The 20,351-nt window shown below is 62.6% G+C and overlaps 2 protein-coding genes across 3 annotated transcripts; both read left to right on the forward strand.

Annotated features, from left to right (window-relative positions):
* Positions 1 to 1,698: 1,698 nt before the first annotated feature.
* On the forward strand, positions 1,699 to 13,250 carry TBX2 (T-box transcription factor 2). 2 transcript variants are annotated; one of them, XM_054457127.2, is made up of 8 exons: positions 1,699 to 2,259; positions 2,397 to 4,424; positions 5,535 to 5,802; positions 6,915 to 7,061; positions 8,225 to 8,301; positions 8,410 to 8,573; positions 8,991 to 9,625; positions 11,848 to 13,250. In XM_054457127.2, exons 2-8 carry the CDS (start codon positions 4,030 to 4,032, stop codon positions 12,298 to 12,300), a joined length of 2,139 nt encoding a protein of 712 aa, XP_054313102.2. In that variant the 5' UTR covers positions 1,699 to 2,259; positions 2,397 to 4,029; the 3' UTR covers positions 12,301 to 13,250. The 2 variants fall into 2 exon arrangements, with proteins under 2 accessions (XP_054313102.2, XP_063511699.1); XM_063655629.1 differs by having other exon boundaries at positions 2,257 to 2,275.
* Positions 13,251 to 15,558: 2,308 nt separating this feature from the next.
* Positions 15,559 to 17,087, forward strand: LOC129017068 (putative uncharacterized protein LINC02875). The gene has a single exon (XM_054457128.2). The coding sequence runs from the start codon at positions 15,784 to 15,786 to the stop codon at positions 16,537 to 16,539; it is 756 nt and encodes a 251-aa protein (XP_054313103.2). The 5' UTR covers positions 15,559 to 15,783; the 3' UTR covers positions 16,540 to 17,087.
* The last annotated feature ends 3,264 nt before the right edge of the window (positions 17,088 to 20,351 follow it).

The following is a 20,351-nucleotide window of genomic DNA, read 5'->3' on the forward strand; positions in this document are numbered from 1 at the left end:
ACTCTGGGAAAGTCACCCGAAGTCCATCGGGGATGTGGCCTTGGTTCTCGGCCGCGTGATCTCGCCCCTAGGTGCAGAACGACGCCCTTCCCGGGCCCACAGCTGCCAGGCTGGGCCTTGCCCTCGCATCCGCCGGGAAGACCAGGGACGGGGCCACACAGGCCGTGGCTGCGGAGACGCTTCCCGGGGCCACCCCGCGACCAAGAGGGAGTCGAGCCGCCCGCTCTCCCCGCGTCCCCCGCCCCATCCCAGCCAGTTGGCCCGACCCTGCGCGGGATAATTGGGACGGGAGGGAGGCGACGGGCGGGCGGCGGCTCCAGAGAGACTGCGCGCCTGTCAGCGGCAATTTGTTTAAGTGGACGGGACGGGCTGGGCCACTGCGGGCTGGGGTCACCGAGGCCGCGGCCCCCACCCCAACCAGACCTGGGACCGCAGGGGAGCCCGGCCCGGCCGCTAAACCGGGCTGGCTGGCGCCAGGGCTCCAGGAGGTGCGGTCCGGCGGGGAAGCCGTGATGGGAAGCGACTCTGTCCAGGGAGTGTCCTTCACCCCCACACTCCCCACGTCCAGGCAGTGACCTACGGCCTGGCGGCACCCTCACAGCGGGCCCATAGCACGGGGCCACACACGTCCCCTGAGCTTAGCCTGGGCACATTCGTCTGCCACCGAGGGTTTAAGCCAGTCTGCAGCCCGCGCCGCGTCACCCGGACGCACGTCCGTCGTCCGCTCTGCCACGCGGCCGCACAGCCCGAGCTTCCTGCTGCCCATTGCCCGCGGGCTCACGCAACCCCGGCCCTGCACACAGGAGGAAGCGGCGGGGACCCCCTGCCACCTCGGAGGCTCAACCCGGGGAAGGTCCCAGCAGTGCCCCTTAACCCTGCGAGAGGTGACGGGGCCGGAGGACGGAAGGGCAGCCACGCCAGGCTCAGGACCGCGGCCCCACCCGGCCCAGGCCGTCCGCGCTCCCGCCCCCTTTCACTGTTGCGGGAAGCGCTGGGCGCACAGACCGCGAGCCACCAGCCCAAGCCCGCCCGACGCCCTGGCCGGAGACCGCCTGCGAGAGGGAGGGGCGGCCGAGCGCGCGTCCCCCGCCTGTCTGCGGGACCCGGCCGATGCGAAGTGACAGGGGCCGGAGCTTTGTTGTGGAGCCTCGGCCGCCTGGCGCCAGCCGCCCCCGCCCGCGCCCTCCCCCTCCAGCCCCGGGCGGCCCGCGAGGCGCCCCCCGGGGCCTCTTAAAGGAACACGCACACTTGGCCCCGGGGACTCCGCCAGGGGCGCGGGTTCCTGGGAAGGGAGAGGGGGCCGGCCTAGGCGGGGGAGGGGCCCAGCGGAGGCCTCAAGGCGCCGCTCCAGGGCCGCCCAGGCCTCCCCAGCGCCAGCTTTCGATGAGCCTCGGGCATTCCTAGCTGGAGAGTTCGGCTGGGGGTCGCTACAGACTCTTCAGAGCGGCTGCAGCAGGACCTCAGGATGATTGCGGGACCGCGGGGCGGGGCGAGTGGTGGGATCCTGGCCCGGAAGAGCCCCGGAAAGCCAGAGGGAAGGTCGGTGCCACTGTAGGTGGGGTCGCCGTCCCCAGATGCAGCCGCTGCACTGTGGCCGCCAGGTTTCTAGGTCAAAAAACCCAGGCCTGAGTGTTTTAAACTCTTCAGGCCTCGGACCCCTGGACCCCCTATGGATGGACTAATAAAATGGACTAATGTCTAAAACGCACACATTTAGATGTACACATACTCTTACAAGGACAAAAGTATGTATACACACACACACACACACACATACACACGCACTCGACTTTGCAAATGTATTCACGGATTCCTAGGCCAGTACCTGGGTTCCCGGCTAGGGAAATCTGCCCTGGTTATTATCTGGTCACCTCACCGGCTGCGCAAACGTGTCCACAACGGGTCCCTTTCCGAGGGGCCACATCTCGCCTAAGGTGGAGCCGGCAGGTATTTGCCTGTGGAAAACTGCAATGGATCCTGCCCCGTCTGCGTAGACTGCGCAGCGCGGAGTCAAAGATTCGTTCTGGCCAGAGAGGAGGTACTAAGAGAGGTGCGACCCAACCAAGAACGAGGTCGTGGAGAAAACCCTGTGGGGGCGGCGCTCACATGTGCGGTGATGAGGAGTTGTGAGGGCCCTGGGGTCGGTCCCGAAAAGTAGGGAAAACGGTCGCAGAGGCCAAACTGCTTCCACCGGTCCCGAATCCGCACTGCCAGGAGAGATCCGGCCTTCAAACGCTGCTCTCAACGTTCAACAACGAGGTGCCCTGAGACCAGTGTGCGCAGCGGGCGGGTGCCTGCATGGGTCAATGTTGGATGTGGGATGTACGCGCCCACCACGCGGTTGTACGGGTGGGAATGTCACCCGTGGCTAGTGCATGCTCTGTCTTTTCCTTCAGAACACGACCTTCAGGAATCAGCCTGAGTGTTGGCGCCCGAGCCCGATTGGAAGCAGGTGCGTGGTCGCTTCACTCTCCCCGTGCACACCTTGAGTTACAGCTCTCGCTGCGCACAGAGGGCACCACACGGGGCCCGAAACACACGCGCACACACACACACACACACCCCATCACATCATGCGGGGGAAAACTGGGGCTGCCGGAAGACAGAAGACGAAGACTGATCACGGAAGAGGGGGCTTCAATCACAGGTGCTCGCAGACACCCCAACTCCCGCACGCGTTACTTAGCACTCCCTAACTTAGGAGACGTGCGCTTCCGAGAGATGAGAACAAACTAAAAAAGTGGTTGGCAGGGCGAAGAGAGGAAGCCGGTATTTCGGATGAAGGAGACTTTCGTCTCCGGTACCGGATAGGGCGAAAATTCGTTGGGTCGCGGGTGGAGAATCCGGGGTCCGCCCGCGCGGTGCCTCCCTGTGCTCAGCGAAAGGTGCGCTCACCTTCCTAGCCCCGAGGACCCGCTCCTCCTGGCCGCTGGAAAGCTCAGGGCGGGGCCCGGGCCTGCGGAGAACTCCAGGTTCCTTCCGAGTCTTCCGGTGAAGGCGGGCGCGGGTAGGGGGTCCCCGCGTTTCCCCAGCGCAAGGCCGCGTCCCGCTCCCGCCCGCGCCGGCCCCAGCAGGGCTCGGCCATGGCTCCACTCACCAGCTCCCGCCACCTGGGATCCGCTCCCGGACCTCGGCCGCCCGAGCCTCCCGACTTGCCCGCCCACCGGCCTCGCTTTCCAGTGCCTGCTGTCTCTTTCCGGGGCGCAGGGACCCCCAGGCGGCGCCACGACCGGGAGCTGGGTCGGAGGCCAGGCTGGGGCTCGGACCAGAGCGGCCGGGCCTCCAGGCGCGGGAGAAGGAGGGCGCCCCCTCTCCTCTCGGGGTCGTGTCAATGCTTTGCACTTGGGGCCGGCGTGCGGCTGCGGGTCCTTCCCCAAGGCCCCGGGACCCGGGCTCCCCTCGCCTCAGGCCCTTTCGGCGGGTCAGGTCGGCCCTCCGCGCTCTCCAGTCCCGCGCAGGCAGCCGCAGGCGCGGGCGGGCGGTGGGGGCCGGGGCAGGAGGAGGGGTCTCGGGGCCCGGCGGCCCGTCATTGGTTAATATTTTATTCTGTTGACATGTTTTCTTACTGCTGAGGCTTCCGACACCTTCTCCCAGGCCCCCCCTCCCGGCCGGAGCTTGGCCTGAGCTGTCAAAACCCCGCCCCCGGAGACCCACAATTGGTCCAAAAAGCGTAAAATCAGCAATCAAGGGGGGCCTGGCTCGTTAGCGCAGGGGATCCGAGCTGGGCAGGACATGTGAGATAGTCACAGTTTTCCAGAGATCACGACAAGATCTAACCAGTCGCGCGTGGTCCCCGGCGCCAGAGCGGGCCAGCCCAGCCCAGCCCAGCCCGGCCCCGCGCAGAGCCCCCGCCGCCCCCGCGCACAGAGCCCGGTGCCCCTTGCGGTGCGCCGGACGGGGAACCCGGAGGAGCAGCTGCTGCGCCCGCCACCCGGGTCGTCCGTCCTCCGCGCGCGCCGCCGCCCGGGCCGGGGGTCCGAGCCGCGCGCCCCCGGCCCCGGCCCCCGGGCGCCTGGGCCGGATGTCCCGATGAGAGAGCCGGCGCTGGCGGCCAGCGCCATGGCTTACCACCCGTTCCACGCGCCACGGCCCGCCGACTTCCCCATGTCCGCCTTCCTGGCGGCGGCGCAGCCCTCCTTCTTCCCGGCACTCGCGCTGCCGCCCGGCGCGCTGGCCAAGCCGCTGCCAGACCCGGGCCTGGCGGGGGCCGCGGCCGCGGCGGCGGCGGCGGCAGCAGCGGCCGAGGCGGGGCTGCACGTCTCGGCACTGGGCCCGCACCCGCCCGCCGCGCATCTGCGCTCGCTCAAGAGCCTGGAGCCCGAGGACGAGGTGGAGGACGACCCCAAGGTGACGCTGGAGGCCAAGGAGCTGTGGGACCAGTTCCACAAGCTAGGCACGGAGATGGTCATCACCAAGTCCGGGAGGTAGGGCTGCCGGCCGGCTGGAGGGCTCTCGGGCGGGCGGGCGGGCGGGCTGGGGCACCGGACCGCACGGATCAGAGCAGAGCCGGGCACTCCCGGCTCCCGGCTCCAGGCTCTGGCCCTGACTCCACGCTTCGCTCCCACGGACAACCAAGTTGACTTTTCTCGTTTGGCACTGGAGCGATTTTTTTTTTTAAACGAAAACGCTAAAATCCTCCCAATGAAATAAAACGAAAACATACTGCTAAAGAATAGCCCCAACCGTTCTGAGTCCCAGCGCAGAGGAGGTCCCGCGGCTTGGCCCTGGTGGTCTCCTCCGCCCCGCGCTCTCGCTCTTCTGCGTCCGGGTCCGTCTCCGAGCTCCGGGGAAATTCAGCCTCTCCCAGACTCTGCTCCGACCCCGAAGCCCCTAGTGGGACCTGCGCCCAGCTAGCCCCAGGCCGGTCCCTCGCTTCCCGGCAGCGAGCCCCGGGTCAGCCGAGCCCTCCGCCTCAACCGGCTGGGAGCCCTTTCTCGACCGCGGGCATCCGAGCCCTGGACTCTTCCGCCGCCCCAGGCCTTAAAACCTGAAGAAAGCCACAGCCCCGGCCCCTCCACCCTTCGACTCAGCCACTGAGAATCCAGGCCTCGGGTTCACCCTCTTCCCCCGAACTGCACGGCCAGGATGTCTTATCAGGCTCTGTAGCCCAGTTCCCAATACAAACACCCTCCAAATTTATTTCTGGGAGCTTCCGTCCCAAGTGGGTATTTCCCCTGAACGAATTTCGGGGAGATTCAGGAGAAGCGAGAATATTTCTAGAGGGCCTAGACTTCTCTCCTGGGCATCAGCTTTCATCTCAGATCAGGGAGAAAGAGGGTCCCCAGATCTGAGCACAAGGCTTAAGGGAGGCCATTTAAGAGAGGGTCTCACAGGCAGAAATGGGATCTCCTGGGAACAACAACCACAGGTGGGGTCTTCCGGGCAGTGATGAGAGGGCAGAGCAGACGACCACAGGGGAAACAGCCAGGCGGCAGCGGTATGCGCAACGAGGAGGCATAAATAAAGGAGGAGAGGGGTCCTCGGACCTAGAACAGCCGGTTCCAATGGGATCTCCTCCCTTCCCTCCCTCCCAGGCGGATGTTCCCCCCCTTCAAGGTGCGAGTCAGCGGCCTGGACAAGAAGGCCAAATACATCCTGCTGATGGACATTGTGGCCGCTGACGATTGCCGCTATAAGTTCCACAACTCGCGCTGGATGGTGGCGGGCAAGGCCGACCCTGAGATGCCCAAACGCATGTACATCCACCCAGACAGCCCAGCCACGGGGGAGCAGTGGATGGCCAAGCCTGTGGCCTTCCACAAGCTGAAGCTGACCAACAACATCTCTGACAAGCACGGCTTCGTGAGTGTTGGGGCAGGGTGGGGACGGTGCAGGAGACTGTTGACCCAGCACTGCAGCTGAGCAGGAGAGCAGGGCGGCAGGATCTCCCAGGGGGAAGCGCTGGGCAAACCCCCTGCCCGGGTCACTGCCCTGTGGCCTGCGTGGGCTGGGCCTGGGCCCCAGGTCTCTCCTCTGCAAGCCTGGGAAATGGTGGGGTCGGTGGCTGGCAGCTCACAATCTCAGTTCGTCAGGCGGTGGAGGGCCCCTCCTACGGTCAAGAGGGAGGCAGGTGCTGCCAGGACTGGGTCTGCAGTGCTGGACCACGGAGGTCACCTTGCTCTTGGCCTGTAGGTGCCGAGCTTGGAAGACCTGCCCATGACCTCAACTTGTCCATCACCCTTCTGCCAAGACCCGCGTTCCTGGCCCTCCCCCAGGACTAGGGGATTTAAAAGTTAAACCACCCTCCCCACCCACCCCCCAGCCTCCCTAAGACCTTTCCCTCCTCCCACAGGCAGATGCCCAACTAGGAGGAGAGAGTTTGGGGGTTCTCTCCATTTATGCCTGAGCAAGGCCCCAGCGAACGGGGGGGTGGTGTTTCATAGGGCAAAAGGGACTGCCCATTCTGAGGTAGGGCAGTTGGTGAGCCCCTGAAGGTTGGAATCTCCTCTCTGTGGGGTTAGGGGGCTTACCAGTGCCAGAAAGGAAGAGAGTGTTAAGAGTGGAATTGTAGGGCTCTGTTTTGTTTTATTTTGTTTGGGGTTTTTTTTGGGGGGAGGGGTTGTTTGGTTGATTTTTTTTGTTTTGTTTTTTGCTTTGTTTTGTTTTTGCTCTGTCTCGTTTCTGTTTCCAACCGGGAAATATTTTTTTAATGGCAAGAGAAAGAGAAGCTGTGAAAAAAGAAAAGCGAGAGGAAAAGTAGAAGAAAAAGAAATACGGGTGAGAAAAGAGCAGAGACGGGAGAAAATGGGGAAGAGGAAGAACCGAGAGAGAGAGAGAGAGAGAGAGATAGAGACAGAGACAGAGACAGAGACAGAGAGACAGAGAAGTGGAGAGGAAGAGGTCAGGTACCCAAAGAATAGAAAAGCTCGGGCCCGGGGCTGGCGGCTGCCGGCTGACCCCCACCCTCCCCGCAGACCATCCTAAACTCCATGCACAAGTACCAGCCGCGCTTCCACATAGTGCGAGCCAACGACATCCTGAAGCTGCCGTACAGCACCTTCCGCACCTACGTGTTCCCGGAGACCGACTTCATCGCCGTCACTGCCTACCAGAATGACAAGGTGCGCGCGGCGGGCGGTGGGCCCAACCATCCATTCATCGCCTCCGAAGCCCCCCACACGGGATCCGCGCGCTTGCGGCCCGCCCCCGAGCACCGAGCCTCGCATCCACACGCGCAGCACCCACGGAAGTCCTCAAGGCGCCCTCTCAAGCCCACCGCGCGCACACACAGGCTCCCCTGGGGCGAGCGAACAGCTGGGCCCTCGTTCGGGTGGAGATGTTTACTTAGCAATTAGCTGAGACTCCGGGCCCGCGCTGACATTTTTACATTTTATTCGTTTATTTCTTGGCTCAGGAATGAGAATGTAAATGAAGAGAGGGCCCGAGGCAATCTGCTCAGGCTCTACCGATGCTCAGAACCCGGGGCCCAGTTTTCACTCTCTCGGGGGAGCCAGAGGGTGGGACAGGTGACACAGCCCCCCAAAGCACCCCTGGCTACTGCTGTGGGTCAGTCCACGCCCCAGACCCCTTGGGAGGCGCTTAGAGAATTTCCTTCCAATCAAAGGGCTTTTTCTGCTTGCGGCTTCTCCACCCTTGTTCCAGTGAGGCAGAGCATCACCCCTCTAGGCCTGTGCCCTTGTGCGCCACTGTCGAGTGAAAGAGAGGGTACGAGTGTCCGTGCCGGTCGTTGTGGCTTTGTGAACCAAGGTGTACGCTGGGCTGTGCGTGCTCCGTTTGGGGTGTGTTGGATACCTGTGGAGGCGTGTGAATTCGTTTGGTTCTGTAGGCGCTTGTTCTGTCTGTGCACACTTGGCGTGTGTGCGGTCCCGTGAGTGTGATTTGGCTTTGTGTGTACCTGCAGCCTTGCGTGTGAACTGCAGTCTCTGTGCGCGCCTGCTCGGGTGCGGAGTCGTTTAACTTGTGCAAGCCCGCGGGCGTGCGTGCATGCTTGGGCTGGTTCCGACACTGCGGCACTGCTTTAGGCCTGTGTGGGCCTGTCTAGGGATAATTCCTCGAATGAAGTTTTTGGAGGACAGACCCCGTCGCTTTCCGCGAGGCCCTCCCACCGGTCTCAGCTCGGGGCGTCCCATCCCAGGCGCGTGGGTACCAAGTGGACGCTCCCCGGGTCTTCCCTCTGCGGCCAGCAGCCGCTGACCTCGGGATGCCCCCGACCAGGCTGGAAGAGCCACGGCCTGACTTAGCGCCGCCCCCTTGGTCCCCGCAGATCACACAGCTGAAGATCGACAACAACCCGTTTGCCAAGGGCTTCCGGGACACCGGGAACGGCCGGCGGGAGAAAAGGTGAGGGGGCGAGGACAGCAGCCCTGTGGCGGGTGCCCGCGGGAGCAGCGAGCAGGAGGGATGGAGGGATGGGCTCCCAGCTGACCTGGTTCCTCCGCTCATCCCCAGGAAGCAGCTGACGCTGCCGTCTCTGCGCTTGTACGAGGAGCACTGCAAACCCGAGCGCGATGGCGCGGAGTCGGACGCCTCGTCGTGCGACCCTCCTCCAGCGCGGGAACCACCCACCTCCCCGGGCGCAGCGCCCAGTCCCCCGCGCCTGCACCGCGCCCGAGGTGAGGGTCGGACCGGAGGATGGAGAGGGAGGTGGGGGCGGGGGGGGTGGTCCTCAGGTCGCTGGGCTGGTCTTTTGCTGAGCTACCCGCTAATCTGAAAGGCCAGGAAGGAAACGGGTTTCTGCCCCGGGACTCCCCTACGAGGGCGGTGCCCGGTAGCCAGAAGATCCGGCCGGACTCCGAACCTGGCCCCTTGGGCGCCGTGTAATTCTATGGCTGTAGGGTTTCCTCTCCACGGCTGGGTTCCTTCCACTGTAAATCTGGGGTCTTGGATTAGGTGACCTGCAGCTGCCCCTTGCCCGACTCCAGCAGCTCCTCCGACTAGGCATCCCCGAGAGCAGCCCTTCCCGAGTGTCCCTGATCCTGCTCATCGGCCTCCGCCCAGGCCCCTGTAATCCGCGTGCCCTCTCCCCGCAGCTGAAGAGAAGTCGTGCGCCGCGGACAGCGACCCGGAGCCTGAGAGGTTGAGCGAGGAGCGTGCGGGGGCGCCGCTAGGCCGCAGCCCTGCTCCAGACAGCGCCAGCCCCACTCGCTTGACCGAACCTGAGCGCGCCCGGGAGCGGCGCAGTCCCGAGAGGGGCAAGGAGCCGGCCGAGAGCGGCGGGGACGGCCCGTTCGGCCTGCGGAGCCTGGAGAAGGAGCGCGCAGAAGCTCGGAGGAAGGACGAGGGACGCAAGGAGGCTGCCGAGGGCAAGGAGCAGGGCCTGGCGCCGCTGGTGGTGCAGACAGACAGTGCGTCCCCCCTGGGCGCCGGACACCTGTCCGGCCTGGCCTTTTCCAGCCACTTGCACGGGCAGCAGTTCTTCGGGCCGCTGGGAGCCGGCCAGCCGCTCTTCCTGCACCCTGGACAGTTCACCATGGGCCCTGGCGCCTTCTCCGCCATGGGCATGGGTCACCTGCTGGCCTCGGTGGCAGGCGGCGGCAACAGCGGAGGTGGCGGGCCTGGGACCGCCGCGGGGCTGGACGCAGGCGGGCTGGGTCCCGCGGCCAGCGCAGCAAGCACCGCCGCACCCTTCCCGTTCCACCTCTCCCAGCACATGCTGGCATCTCAGGTAAGGCCTGTGACCCCGCGGCAGCGCCAGCGAGGGAGAAGGCCCAGGGAGCTGGCGGCGAAGCCAGCGGAGGGCCCGAGGGTGCCAGGGTCGCTGGGAGCCTCTGGCAGGCAAGAACTCCATCCAGGGGAGGCCCCCGGATGCCCTTTGGGACACCTGGGTTCTGAGAGACGAGGACTGTGTTGTAAGTCCAGGGGCTGGCCAGGGTGCCGCTTCTGACTCCCGTGTGACCTTTGGCAAGTCCCTGACCCTCTCTGGGCCTGCTTCCTTCCCTATAGCCCCAGCGAGGAGTGCGGTGCCCATCGAGACTCTTCTGACCCTCACAGACCAGGGCCACCCCTGGCTTGTGAAGTCTTCTCTCCTGGCCTCAGGACATTTTTCTTGAGAACAAAGACCCTTGGCTCCCTGTCCATTCTGAAAGGCTAAGGTGGCCAGACAGACAAAAGGGAGGAGGAACATTTGCATTATTTTCTGGACAGTTGACCATCAGCCCTCCCAGAGGTCTCTGGCCCCTCCCAGACCTTCTATGAAGTCCTCTGTCCTGGCAAAGGACAAGGCTGGTCTCTCCCCTACCGTGAGTTCCCAGCACCCCCAGCCACATGTCAGGGATGAGAACTCAGCTCCTCAGGCCCCATTGAAATTCCGAGCTCCCAGGGGAGTGTTAATGAAAATGTGGCTGGGGCACAGTAAGGAGATCCGATGCGGACAGTAGCCTCTTTGGTTGCTTGGGTGGAATATTCCCTGTGGAAAGATTTGGAATCTCTTCATTCATTTTCTTCCCTCTGAGGTTTCTGGCAAATTGAACCCCTGAGATCTTATCTCAAGGGAAGGAAAATAGCAGTTCAGGTCTGAGAAAGCTCCTTTGCTTCAGAAGCAAATATTTTAAAAGTTGGGTTGGTGGGGAGGGTTGGGAGGCAGGCGATTCTGAAACGAGTTTTACACACAGCTCAGTGTAAGGGTGTGTGGAGTGTTTGAGGTATCACCATCACTCATCTGGGGCTCTGGGCTGGAAGGGAAGCCTCTGGAGAAAGTTCAGGGCCCAGAGGTTTAATCTGCACCCCTGATTATTTGTGTATGTGAATGCCTCCTCCCCAGACAAACTGGTAATGATCACCAGCATCACAGAGGTCACGAGGAAGTCAGGGCTTCTAGACACAGCCTGGCCAACAGGTGCATGGCCTGGGTGAGAATACCAGCACCTGGGAGGTATCCGTTGGTAGGGCTGCTGGTAGTTACATTCCCAGGCCAGTGCAGCCCATCCCAGACATCAGGTAGAGCCAAATCCCAAGAGAACTGAAGCCTCCCTCCTTCCTCCCAACCTGGGATGCCAGATCTGAAATGCCCAGTAGGACCTGACACTCTCAGGAGGGGGTATTTTCTCAGGCCTGATGAAGCTGCCTCTTTTCTTCTTCCTGCTTGAGCCAGGCCTGAGGCTCCCTGGGAGCCCAGCGCAATCATCAGCCCCCTGCCCTCCTCCCCATACCCACTGGCTCTGGGGAGTAAGACATTATCTCAAAGGTCAGGCCGTGCACCAGCCAGACCTCATGAACTCAGGAAGGTGCTTGTCCAGGAGTTCCTGGCTGCTGTGCCCTTCACAGGCAAAGACTGCATTCCTTCCTCAGCTGCCAGTGAGGTGCTGCCAGGCGTTCCCTGTAGAACTTTCAGGCCAGTTTATGAACTGGTTGGCACCTGTGTCCTCCTCCTGGCCCAGGCAGGAGAACCGTGAGCAGGCAGAAGGAGACTTTGCAAAGTGCCTTCCCCAGCGTGTGTGCCCTCTGCCCTTCAGAGCCTGCAGATAGGAGGGGTGGCGAGGACACTGTTCTCAATGAGCAGAACCTCCAAGACACCCAAAGCTGCCTGTTTGCCACCTGGCCCTATGCCTGCCCCGTTTTCTCCCTCAAAGCCTTCACCCATGCTAGTGCAGTCACCTGGAATGTCCCTTCCATTACCCCTGCTGTAATGCCCAGCACAGAACTTGATGGCAGGCCTTTGCATGGTAGCCTGAAGCGATCTCACCCTTCTAACTGGGTTTGGCGACAGGAACACTGGCTCATGCTTACCTGTGCTGCCTGTGGTTATAGTTATGCGAGTTGTGGTTTTACATCTCTAAAACAGCAGGGCACTGTGTCCAGGGGATAGATAGCACCACCCCAGCACCCAGCCCACCTTCAGAAAGACTTCAGGAAAGATGTCTAACCCTTGTCTTGTTCTGTTTCTTCCAGGGAATTCCAATGCCCACTTTCGGAGGCCTCTTCCCCTACCCCTACACCTACATGGCAGCAGCAGCCGCAGCCGCCTCGGCTTTGCCCGCCACTAGTGCTGCAGCTGCCGCCGCCGCAGCCGCCGGCTCCCTGTCCCGGAGCCCCTTCCTGGGCAGTGCCCGGCCCCGACTGCGTTTCAGCCCCTATCAGATCCCGGTCACCATCCCGCCTAGCACTAGCCTCCTCACCACCGGGCTGGCCTCCGAGGGCTCCAAGGCTGCTGGCGGAAACAGCCGGGAGCCTAGCCCCCTGCCCGAGCTGGCTCTCCGCAAAGTAGGGGCCCCATCCCGCGGTGCCCTGTCGCCCAGTGGCTCGGCCAAGGAGGCGGCCAATGAACTGCAGAGCATCCAGAGACTGGTGAGTGGGCTGGAGGGCCAGCGAGCCCTCTCCCCAGGCCGGGAGTCGCCCAAGTGAGGGGCTGCCCAGCTGCTCCCCTGCCACGCAGGCCACCCGGGCTGCCTGCCCCTGCTGCTTGGGACGTGTAGAGCACAGAATGGGTATTTATTTAAATAAAGGAGAAAAGTGGGCTGCAGCAGCCGGAATAGAGCCTCGTCTGGCAAGTTGGGGCCTGGGACACTTCCCTGGGCCTCAACAAGGATCAGGCTGCTGGAAACGCAGTCACTTGGGAGCTGCTGGGCTAGGTCCAGATCCGCTCCAGCGTCAAGGTGGCATCCGAAGGTGTCTCTGGTCTTCCAGCGAGGTGGGAGAGGCCTCATCCAGGGCCCAGCGGTCCCTGCAGAAGCCAGAAGGTGCAGGGGCCAGGGGTGGGAGCATCGGAGGGAGTCCCAGAGCCCTGGACCTTGGGCCTAGACCGCGTGAGAAAACTGGGTTGAGGGAGGCTGGAACCAGTTACGACTGAAGTCAGTGTAGACCTGAGCTGAGAGGGAACCTGTTAGTCTCCCCACCTCTTCCCTGAAGAGACAGGCACCCCTCCCAGCCGTGGTCAACGGAGGGAGTGGCCCTTCTGCCTTGAGTCCCCAGGGGGAAAAAAAAAGATATTTATGAAATAAATGGTAATTTGTGTAAATAAGCTTTAAGGTTTCCAGAATATGCAAATTGGTATTAATTTATTCAAAGGTGTACATTGCTGTGTACATATATTTAGAGATTAACTCATACATTTAAAGTTTTTTTCATTTTACATGAGCATCTATATTGTACAGGGCTTGGGGAGCCCTTGGCTGCGGGAGAAGGCCCAGAACCCTGGAGGAGCCACCACCCCGCCGGCCCCTCGACCCCTCGGCCCCTCCGCCCGGGTTTGGCTCGCCCGGCCCGCGGGCTCCACCTCAGGTTTTCACTTTTCGCTCCGGAGCGAGAACGAAACGACAAAAACGCGAGAAAACAATAAAACGCTACAAAGCGAAGTGAACGGCGCTGTGCGCTCTGTGGGTCGCGCGGGGCTGGGGCGCTGCACGCGCGCAAGGAGGGACGAGAGGCGGGGACAAAAGGCTGTGCGCCCCTCGCCCGGCGGCAGCTGCACCCCGGGGACTGCAGGGCGGCACGGCGGCAGGGCGGCTGGGGCGCTGGCGGAGCCGCGAGGCCGGGCGGCGCCGGCGCGGGACGCAGGCTGAGTCCCAGGCCGGGGCTGGGCTCCCCCTGCCGGTCGCTCCCGCCGCGCGGCGCAACGGGCCTGGGCACCCACCCGGGCCGGGAGGAGAGCAGCCGAGCGGCCTGGACTCCTGGCTTCTGACTCCCTTTCCGGGAAACCACACTGGAAACGCATCTCCTTTCAATGCTTCTGGGTGGGTGGGCTGGGAGGATGGGTGTTCCTTGTCCAACCTCTCCTTTCCGAGGAGGGGTTAGGCTGTGTCCCCCCACCACCCCCCGCCAAATATCGCTGAGCCTAGAATTCTTTCCCCTCTGTCTGCCTCCTGAACCTCAAAGACAAACATTTCCTCCGCGTCAGGGCTGTTGGCTAGAGTGGCAAAATCTGGACTAAAAGTTCTTACTTTAACTCATCTATCTAAATCCCTCTTGGGAGAGTAGGGAGTGGGGTCAGTGGGCTATTTCCATTCCTGCCTCAGTTTCCCCTGTATAATAATGGGCTTGGCTGGGGTCTCTCCGGGGTCCAGCTGTGTCAGTCTGCATTAGGCTGGTCCTTCCCCGAGACCCACTCCTGCAAGGACAGCTGCCTCCCTCCCCACGCCGGTGAGCTCCCCAGAGCCGCACCCTCCTTGCCCACCTAGCAGGTGTCTCCAGCCTCCACTTCTAGCAGTGGGTGTGGGGAAGGGGTGGGAGCTGGGCGGGCACTCCTTCAGCCCTGGGTCTGGTCGGTCACCCAGCACGCCACCTCCTTCCAGTTCTCTCCTCTTTAAGCCTTGGGGACCCTGAACGCCCTGCCCCAACAGGCTGCCCACCTTGGGCACTGCACAGGGTGGGGCTTGGGGAGGGTGCTGGCTTCCAAAACACCAGGGACGTTGAGATGGAGGAAGGGTGATGGTGAAGGTGGAATGGACAGTTGGGCCCCCAGACGCTCAGGACGCCTTCGTAGGCTGATACATTTGCAAGGAGCGAGAGAGAGAGAACCAGGCCCGCCTCTTCAGAAGGGGGCTGCCCCCAGGCCACGCCGAATGCGGCTGGAGCGGGGAGGGGACTCAGCCAGTGCACAAGTGGGAGGTTGCTGTAGAATGTATCCCAACCCCAGAGGGTGGGTTCTGGCTTCCCTGCCTCAGACCTGCGGGCAGGTCCGGGAACCCGACGGGGACAGAGAAGCCCGTTTTCCAGCCTAAATAGAAGCCCGTGGGCAGCGCGTTTGCTGGAGGTCGCTTTGGGCTGAAACTACTCTCATACTCCTAGAGGAGGGGCGCGTTTGCGTCCCGCGGCTTTTCACTTTCAGCAGGACATTAGGAGGGAGACGAGAGTCGGCTGCGGGCCCGCGGCGGCCTACGTACAGGGCTGCGGACACCAGGGGGCAGCACCGACCTAGGGTCGCGGGAGGGGTGCGGTGCGGGCATGGGCGCGGGGGAGGCGGGTGCCTGCGAAGGCCGGGCGGGGCGGCCTAGTCGCGGCCGTTTTTAGGCCGCGTCGTTGCTGCAGCAACCCGGGTGGGGTGGGATGGGACTCCAGGGCCTCGAAATCCCCCACCCCACTCTCGCCGCCACCTCCCGCCGCACATGTTCCCTCCGAGTCGCCCACCCGGCGCTCCGCGGGGCCCCAGCTGGTAGCCTGAGTGCGACTGCCGGAACCCGCGGCCGGCGGCTGGGCCTTGTCCCAGACAAAGGCTAGGCCACTCCCATGCCCAATTAAGCCACCCTCCTCCCCGGCCTCCCAGCCCTCATTGTCCCCGGGGTCGCCAATTAGCCTAGGCGCCCCGCGTACCCGCCGCTCCGGTGCCACAAGGCCTCCTTAACCCTTCAGGGCCTGGCCCGGGGTCCTTGGACGGCAGAGCCGCCGGCACACGCGTGGCAGGAGGGCCTGTGCTCGGACGATGGCGATACCTGCTGGCGGCCTAGCCTGTCGCCTCGGGCCCTCGCGTGTGGGGCGTGTGAGGTCTAAGAGGGAATTGTGCATGTCGGTGTGGGGTGGCGCGTGCGATTCCCGGAGGAACTCGGAGATGGAGGGTGTGAGTGCGGGGGCTCCGAGAGACCCCTAGCGGCTAAGCCGCACGGATCCCAAGGCCCGGGAGACCTCATTTCCTCTCGGGTTAATCGGAATCTTCCGAGCCCTCAAGCCCTTCCTCCTCCACTCCCCCGCCGCTGCTGTGGAGAACCGGAGCCACCGGTGTGGCCTGGCCCTGCCCTCCCGAAGGGCGCAGCTCCCGGGCCCGCCTCCCCAGCTGACCGCGAACTCCCGCGCGGGGTGCTCCTGGGGCGGGAGGGGCGCGCTCAGCATCGCTCTCCCCGGGACTCCCAAGCGCAAGCGCCCCGGCTCGAGGCCGGGACCCCCTATTTCCCGGTTATGGGACGGCCCCTTGAGGGACAGCCTCTACGAGCCCTGGATTTACACCCCGAGCCTGCCTTCCTCCCCTCTGGGAAGGACCCAAAATCCAGTCCCGCTTCCTCCCCCTCCTTCGCAGTCCTTGGCCCCGAGGTGCGCAGCACCGGTGGTCAGGCGGGATCCCGCAGGAGGCCGAGCGCTCCATGCTCGCAGGACTGGGCGGCAGCTGAGGGAGCCCCCGCCCTCTTGGGAGGGAGCCCGAGCTCAGGGTCTCCTGGGCACCCTCCCGGGAGCGCCTTCGGGGTGGAGGCTGGTCGCCGGGCACTGAATGTGTCCGAGCACCCCCGGGGCGGTTTTGCACTTGGACTTCCTTTTGGGCTCTCCGGAGGCGCATATCTGTTCCTCCTATTGGATGGGGCCGGGGACCCCGAACCCACTCCGGAAGCACCGATTTCCAGAGCTGACGGCCGCGCCTGGTTTCCCAGAGAGTCCTCTTGGCAGCTCCCGCAGCTCCCCACCGGGAGCACGAGTGGGAGCGAACCCAGAGCCCCCCCAGGCCTCGGGCCTCGGCAACTCCCCACAGGTCCACGAGATGGCGCTGCAGGCCAGGGCCCGGGCCGCGGCCTCACAGCCTGCCTCGGGCGAGAGCGGGAGACAGACGGCGGACCCCGGCAAGCGGGGCACGGAGGCACAGCCACCGACACAGGCAGAGCCGGGTCCGGAGCCCGGCACAGCCCGCCGAGAGACCGAGGGACTCCGGGGCTGCGGACACACTGAGCGGAGGGCTTGAGGCTCGGGGTGGGGCCTTCTCCCCTGCTGCCGGAACCGCCCGGCAGCGCCAGCTCGGCGACCTTCCAGGCTGCTGCAGACCCCAACCTGTCCTCTTCTGTGCGCCCGCGCGGCTGGGCCCTCGCGTTCTCTCTGCGGGAAGTGAGCCGCCAGACTCCGGCCTCCTGGGCCCCTCCGAAGGGGGCTGTGGCTGGGATCCGAAGCGCGCGGGGCGCACGGCCCTAGGAGCGCGGGGCCCACTCGACGGTGAGGGCTTAGGGGCGGGATGGGGAAGGATCGGCGGGGATCCAGCGCTCCTCCAGCGGAGAGGGCCCCCTCGGCTCCGACCCGCCCTCCTCACCACCTTCACCCGGCTGTTCAGGGCGGGGTCTTCAGGGTTGCGGGCAGGATGTGCCCTGTGGAGCTGCTCACCTAAGTTCCTGCCTCCGTAGGGGAGGCTTTGGGCTGCGTTATTCCAGCGGGAGGTGGTGGGGACTGGGGAGGGCCCAGGGGTCAGCCTGAGAATCTCGCCCTTGGATTAAAAGCCACCAATGCTCTGGGTCAGGTCTGAATAGGAGGCTGGGGATGTAAGACCCGTTGGCTGGGAAATGCCAGAGTTGGAGGGGTGGGGCTTACTTAGAAGCCTGTTTCCAGCTGACCCTTTATGTCCCCAGATGAGCTCTGGCACCCTCAGAGATTAACCCTACACACGTTTCCTAAGGGCACACGGCTAGAAAGCAGCCCGGTTAACACCAGTCGAGGGTCATTTCCACTGCGATACAGTCACCGGCTGGGCGATGGGACCCAGGCCAGATGTCGTCCCTGCACTAGGTTCTCAGCTCTTTTCTCTTTCAAAGTACAATGTAGCAGAGAATAGGACCAAATCTTTGGTGATTTAATAATTATCTACATGCTCATCTATGGCTGAAGCAGCTGCTTGGTAGGAAACCTGGACAGGAGATAGATAGGTACAAGGTCGAACTCTGCCTCTAGAGCTGTGAGTGCTCTTCGAAAATGTGACTTTATTCTCTGGGCTGCAGAAGCCTCATCTGCAAAATAAGTAGTTTGGACTAAAATCAAGTTGATCTGCGAATGGCCAGTTGACCTGGGTCCAGTTTCCCCCCACCCGCCCCCACCCCCGTCCCGCCCCCAGCCTCAACTGCTTCAGAGAAGAGCCATGTTCCCATTTAATGCTTGAGGAACCTGAGCCAGAGGGATAGGCAGAGTCACAGACCTTGAGGACCTTCGCCAAGATTCTTGGGGTGGGGGACTGGGTTGGTGGCCTGGACGAATTCCAAATTAGGAAATTGCATTCTAGGGCCCGGCTGCCTCCATTCCCTGTGGGGTGCGTTTGTCAATCACAGCTTGGCCTTCTACCTCGAGCAAGCTGCTTTTGGAGAGATGCAGACTAGTGGGTTGCGGGCGGGAGCCGGGGGTGACTTTGGTGCCCAGCACTACAATTTGTTGACTGTGTGTGACTTCTCTCCAAAGAGAGACCCCAAAGAGAGAAAGGGATACCAATGAAGGCCATTCAGGCACCCATGTTTAAGGGGGTCCCCCAGGCTAATTTCTTACTTGCGGGGAAGCCTTCATGGCAGTCAATGCGCTTTCACATGTGGCCTCTCCCCGACCCTCACTGGCCGGGTGGAGAGTACGAGTCCCCGTTTCACAGACATGACATTGGGGTTCAGAGAAATGAAGTGAGGTGCCCAAGACCATCCAGTAAATAAAGGACGGAGCTCTTTCACAATCCCTTGGGCCTGGCCCTTGGAAACTTTTGCTGATGAAGTGATGATGGGTGAGAGTCAGGCTTGCAGCAGGAAAAGGGCAAACGGGGCAGGGGAGGGAGTGCCCGGATGTCCTGGCCAGGAGGTGTGTCCGTGGGAGAAGCAGCCTGGCTGAGAGCCCAAGTCCAGCAGGCCGGGGGGAGGGTGGCCTCATGGCTCCAGTCAGCCCAGCTGGGCCTGCAAGGACCCCTGGTTGGGGCAGGGGCTTCTCAGCGTAAAACCCTAACAGGGGCATTGAGAGGATTACCCGAGAGGGGGGTGCGTCCTGTGCTTAGCTCAGGGCGTGGCTCATGTTCGCTCTCAATATTATTTTTTTCTCTCTCAAAGAGAACAAGCAGAATGTCCTCTGGCTCCGTGGTGCCTGCTCCTCAGCCCGACAGGAGCAGCTGTGGAACAGCCACTGTGTGTTTAACATACACGCAGACATTTGATTGAATTCTCAGCACTGGGTGGCTGGTATGATTATCTCCATTTTACAGAGGAGAAAATGGCCCAAGGTCACAGAGTATCTAAGAAGCAGGTCACAGGGCCACACCAGGCTCTGGCCGACCCCAGGCCTGTGTCCTTTCCTGGAGCCTGGCGTTCCTGCTGCACACCCCTGGGCCACAAGGTCCCCCTGGCATTTGGCTCAGCCTTGTGGCTGGCTGTCCTGGGACTGGTTTACATTTAGCCCTGGACTGGCTGGTCAGTTCCTTCATCCAGCTCCCGCTTTGGGTCTTATTTATTTCCTTCTTGGGGGGCTGTCCAACACTTCCATGCTTTGCCTGCCCATAACTGTCCCCGTTTGCCCATGACAGTTCTGGTTTGAGTACTGGCATCCTGAGTTCTGGGAGACCCCTCAGTTCTGAGCAAGTCACCCAATAGGTCACCCTGCCATCCCCACACACATACCCTTACACTGGGCCAGGAGACCCAGCAATGAGTGAAACAGATACCAGGACCCCCACTGAGGGAGCCAATGATCTGGTAGAAGATAGAGACATTCAAGGAATATATCCCTTCCCAAGAGAAGACACAGCAGTGCATAGGGGTGGGGTGGGAAAAGGCTTAGCCCCAGCAAAATGGGGGCAGAGAGGAGCCGCAGGGCCTCAGAGAGGCTGGGGAGCTGGCAACTGGCCTGGTTTCTCCAAGGAAACTACCCCACCAAGCATCTTCACATGGGCATGTCTTTGTGTGTTCGTGTGTGTGTGTCTGTGTGGTAGGTGCATGTGTATGTGCATAACACATGGCAGGAGTGCCAAAAGCCCTTGCTGGATGAGTGAATGAAGTCCACCTGGTCCCTCCAGGATAGCCCCCCACCCCCAAGTCCTGGGCCAGAGGCCCCTCCTCCAAGTACACTTGAGTCCCCTGCAGAGAGCTCCAGAAGGCTTCTGGTCTCCCCATCCAGGCCTCCTCTGTCTCCTGGGGAACTGAGCCCAGGGAGTGTGTGTGTCTTGCCTGAGGACTTGCCTCTGCAGAAGAAAGTTCCAGGCCACCCACAGACACTCCCAGCCCTCAAACCCTGCTCTCCAGCTGTGCCAATGATTCTCTGCTCTCTAAGGGTCTGGAAACTTCTGGACTCTGGAGCAACAACCTTGTTCCCCAAGGCCAGGGCAGACCTCTCTATCCGAGTCCCTTCGGGAAGCTCCTAGCATGTTTGCCCCCACAATCTTTCTTGTGGCGCAGACAGCCTTCCTGAAATGCAGCTGAGATGAAGTCACCGCCCTGGTTAAAGCCTCCCAAAGCCTTCCCTTGCTCTTGGGGTCAAGCCCAGCCTCCTTAGCCTGGCACTGGGGCTTGTGTGAGTCCTGCCTACTCGCCCCCTTCCCCAGGACTCCACCCCCACTGCCCACCTCTAGGCTAATCTTGCTGGCCTTATCTTGGCCTCTGCATATGCACATCCTTTTTCCTGGGCTTCCTCGGAAAAACAGCCCACTAGCTCCTTCTCCAGGGAGCTGCTCCTCTGCCTTCTTCCTCCTGAGTTGGGTGCCCACGAACGCCTTGTTTCGTGTTGGTAGTCAACGAATGTATGGACTTGGGCAAGTTACTTTACCC

The sequence above is a fragment of the Pongo pygmaeus genome, chromosome 19, assembly GCF_028885625.2.
Source record: "Pongo pygmaeus isolate AG05252 chromosome 19, NHGRI_mPonPyg2-v2.0_pri, whole genome shotgun sequence".
Taxonomy (NCBI): Eukaryota; Metazoa; Chordata; class Mammalia; order Primates; family Hominidae; genus Pongo; species Pongo pygmaeus.

Excerpts from the sequence above, each read along its gene's own strand:
- TBX2 (XM_054457127.2), top strand. The coding sequence starts at position 4,030 with ATGAGAGAGCCGGCGCTGGCGGCCAGCGCCATGGCTTACCACCCGTTC. Across the intron at positions 4,425-5,534 it reads GTCATCACCAAGTCCGGGAG|GCGGATGTTCCCCCCCTTCA; the intron begins GTAGGGCTGCCG and ends CCTCCCTCCCAG. Across the intron at positions 7,062-8,224 it reads CTGCCTACCAGAATGACAAG|ATCACACAGCTGAAGATCGA; the intron begins GTGCGCGCGGCG and ends TGGTCCCCGCAG.
- LOC129017068 (XM_054457128.2), top strand. The coding sequence starts at position 15,784 with ATGGGACGGCCCCTTGAGGGACAGCCTCTACGAGCCCTGGATTTACAC.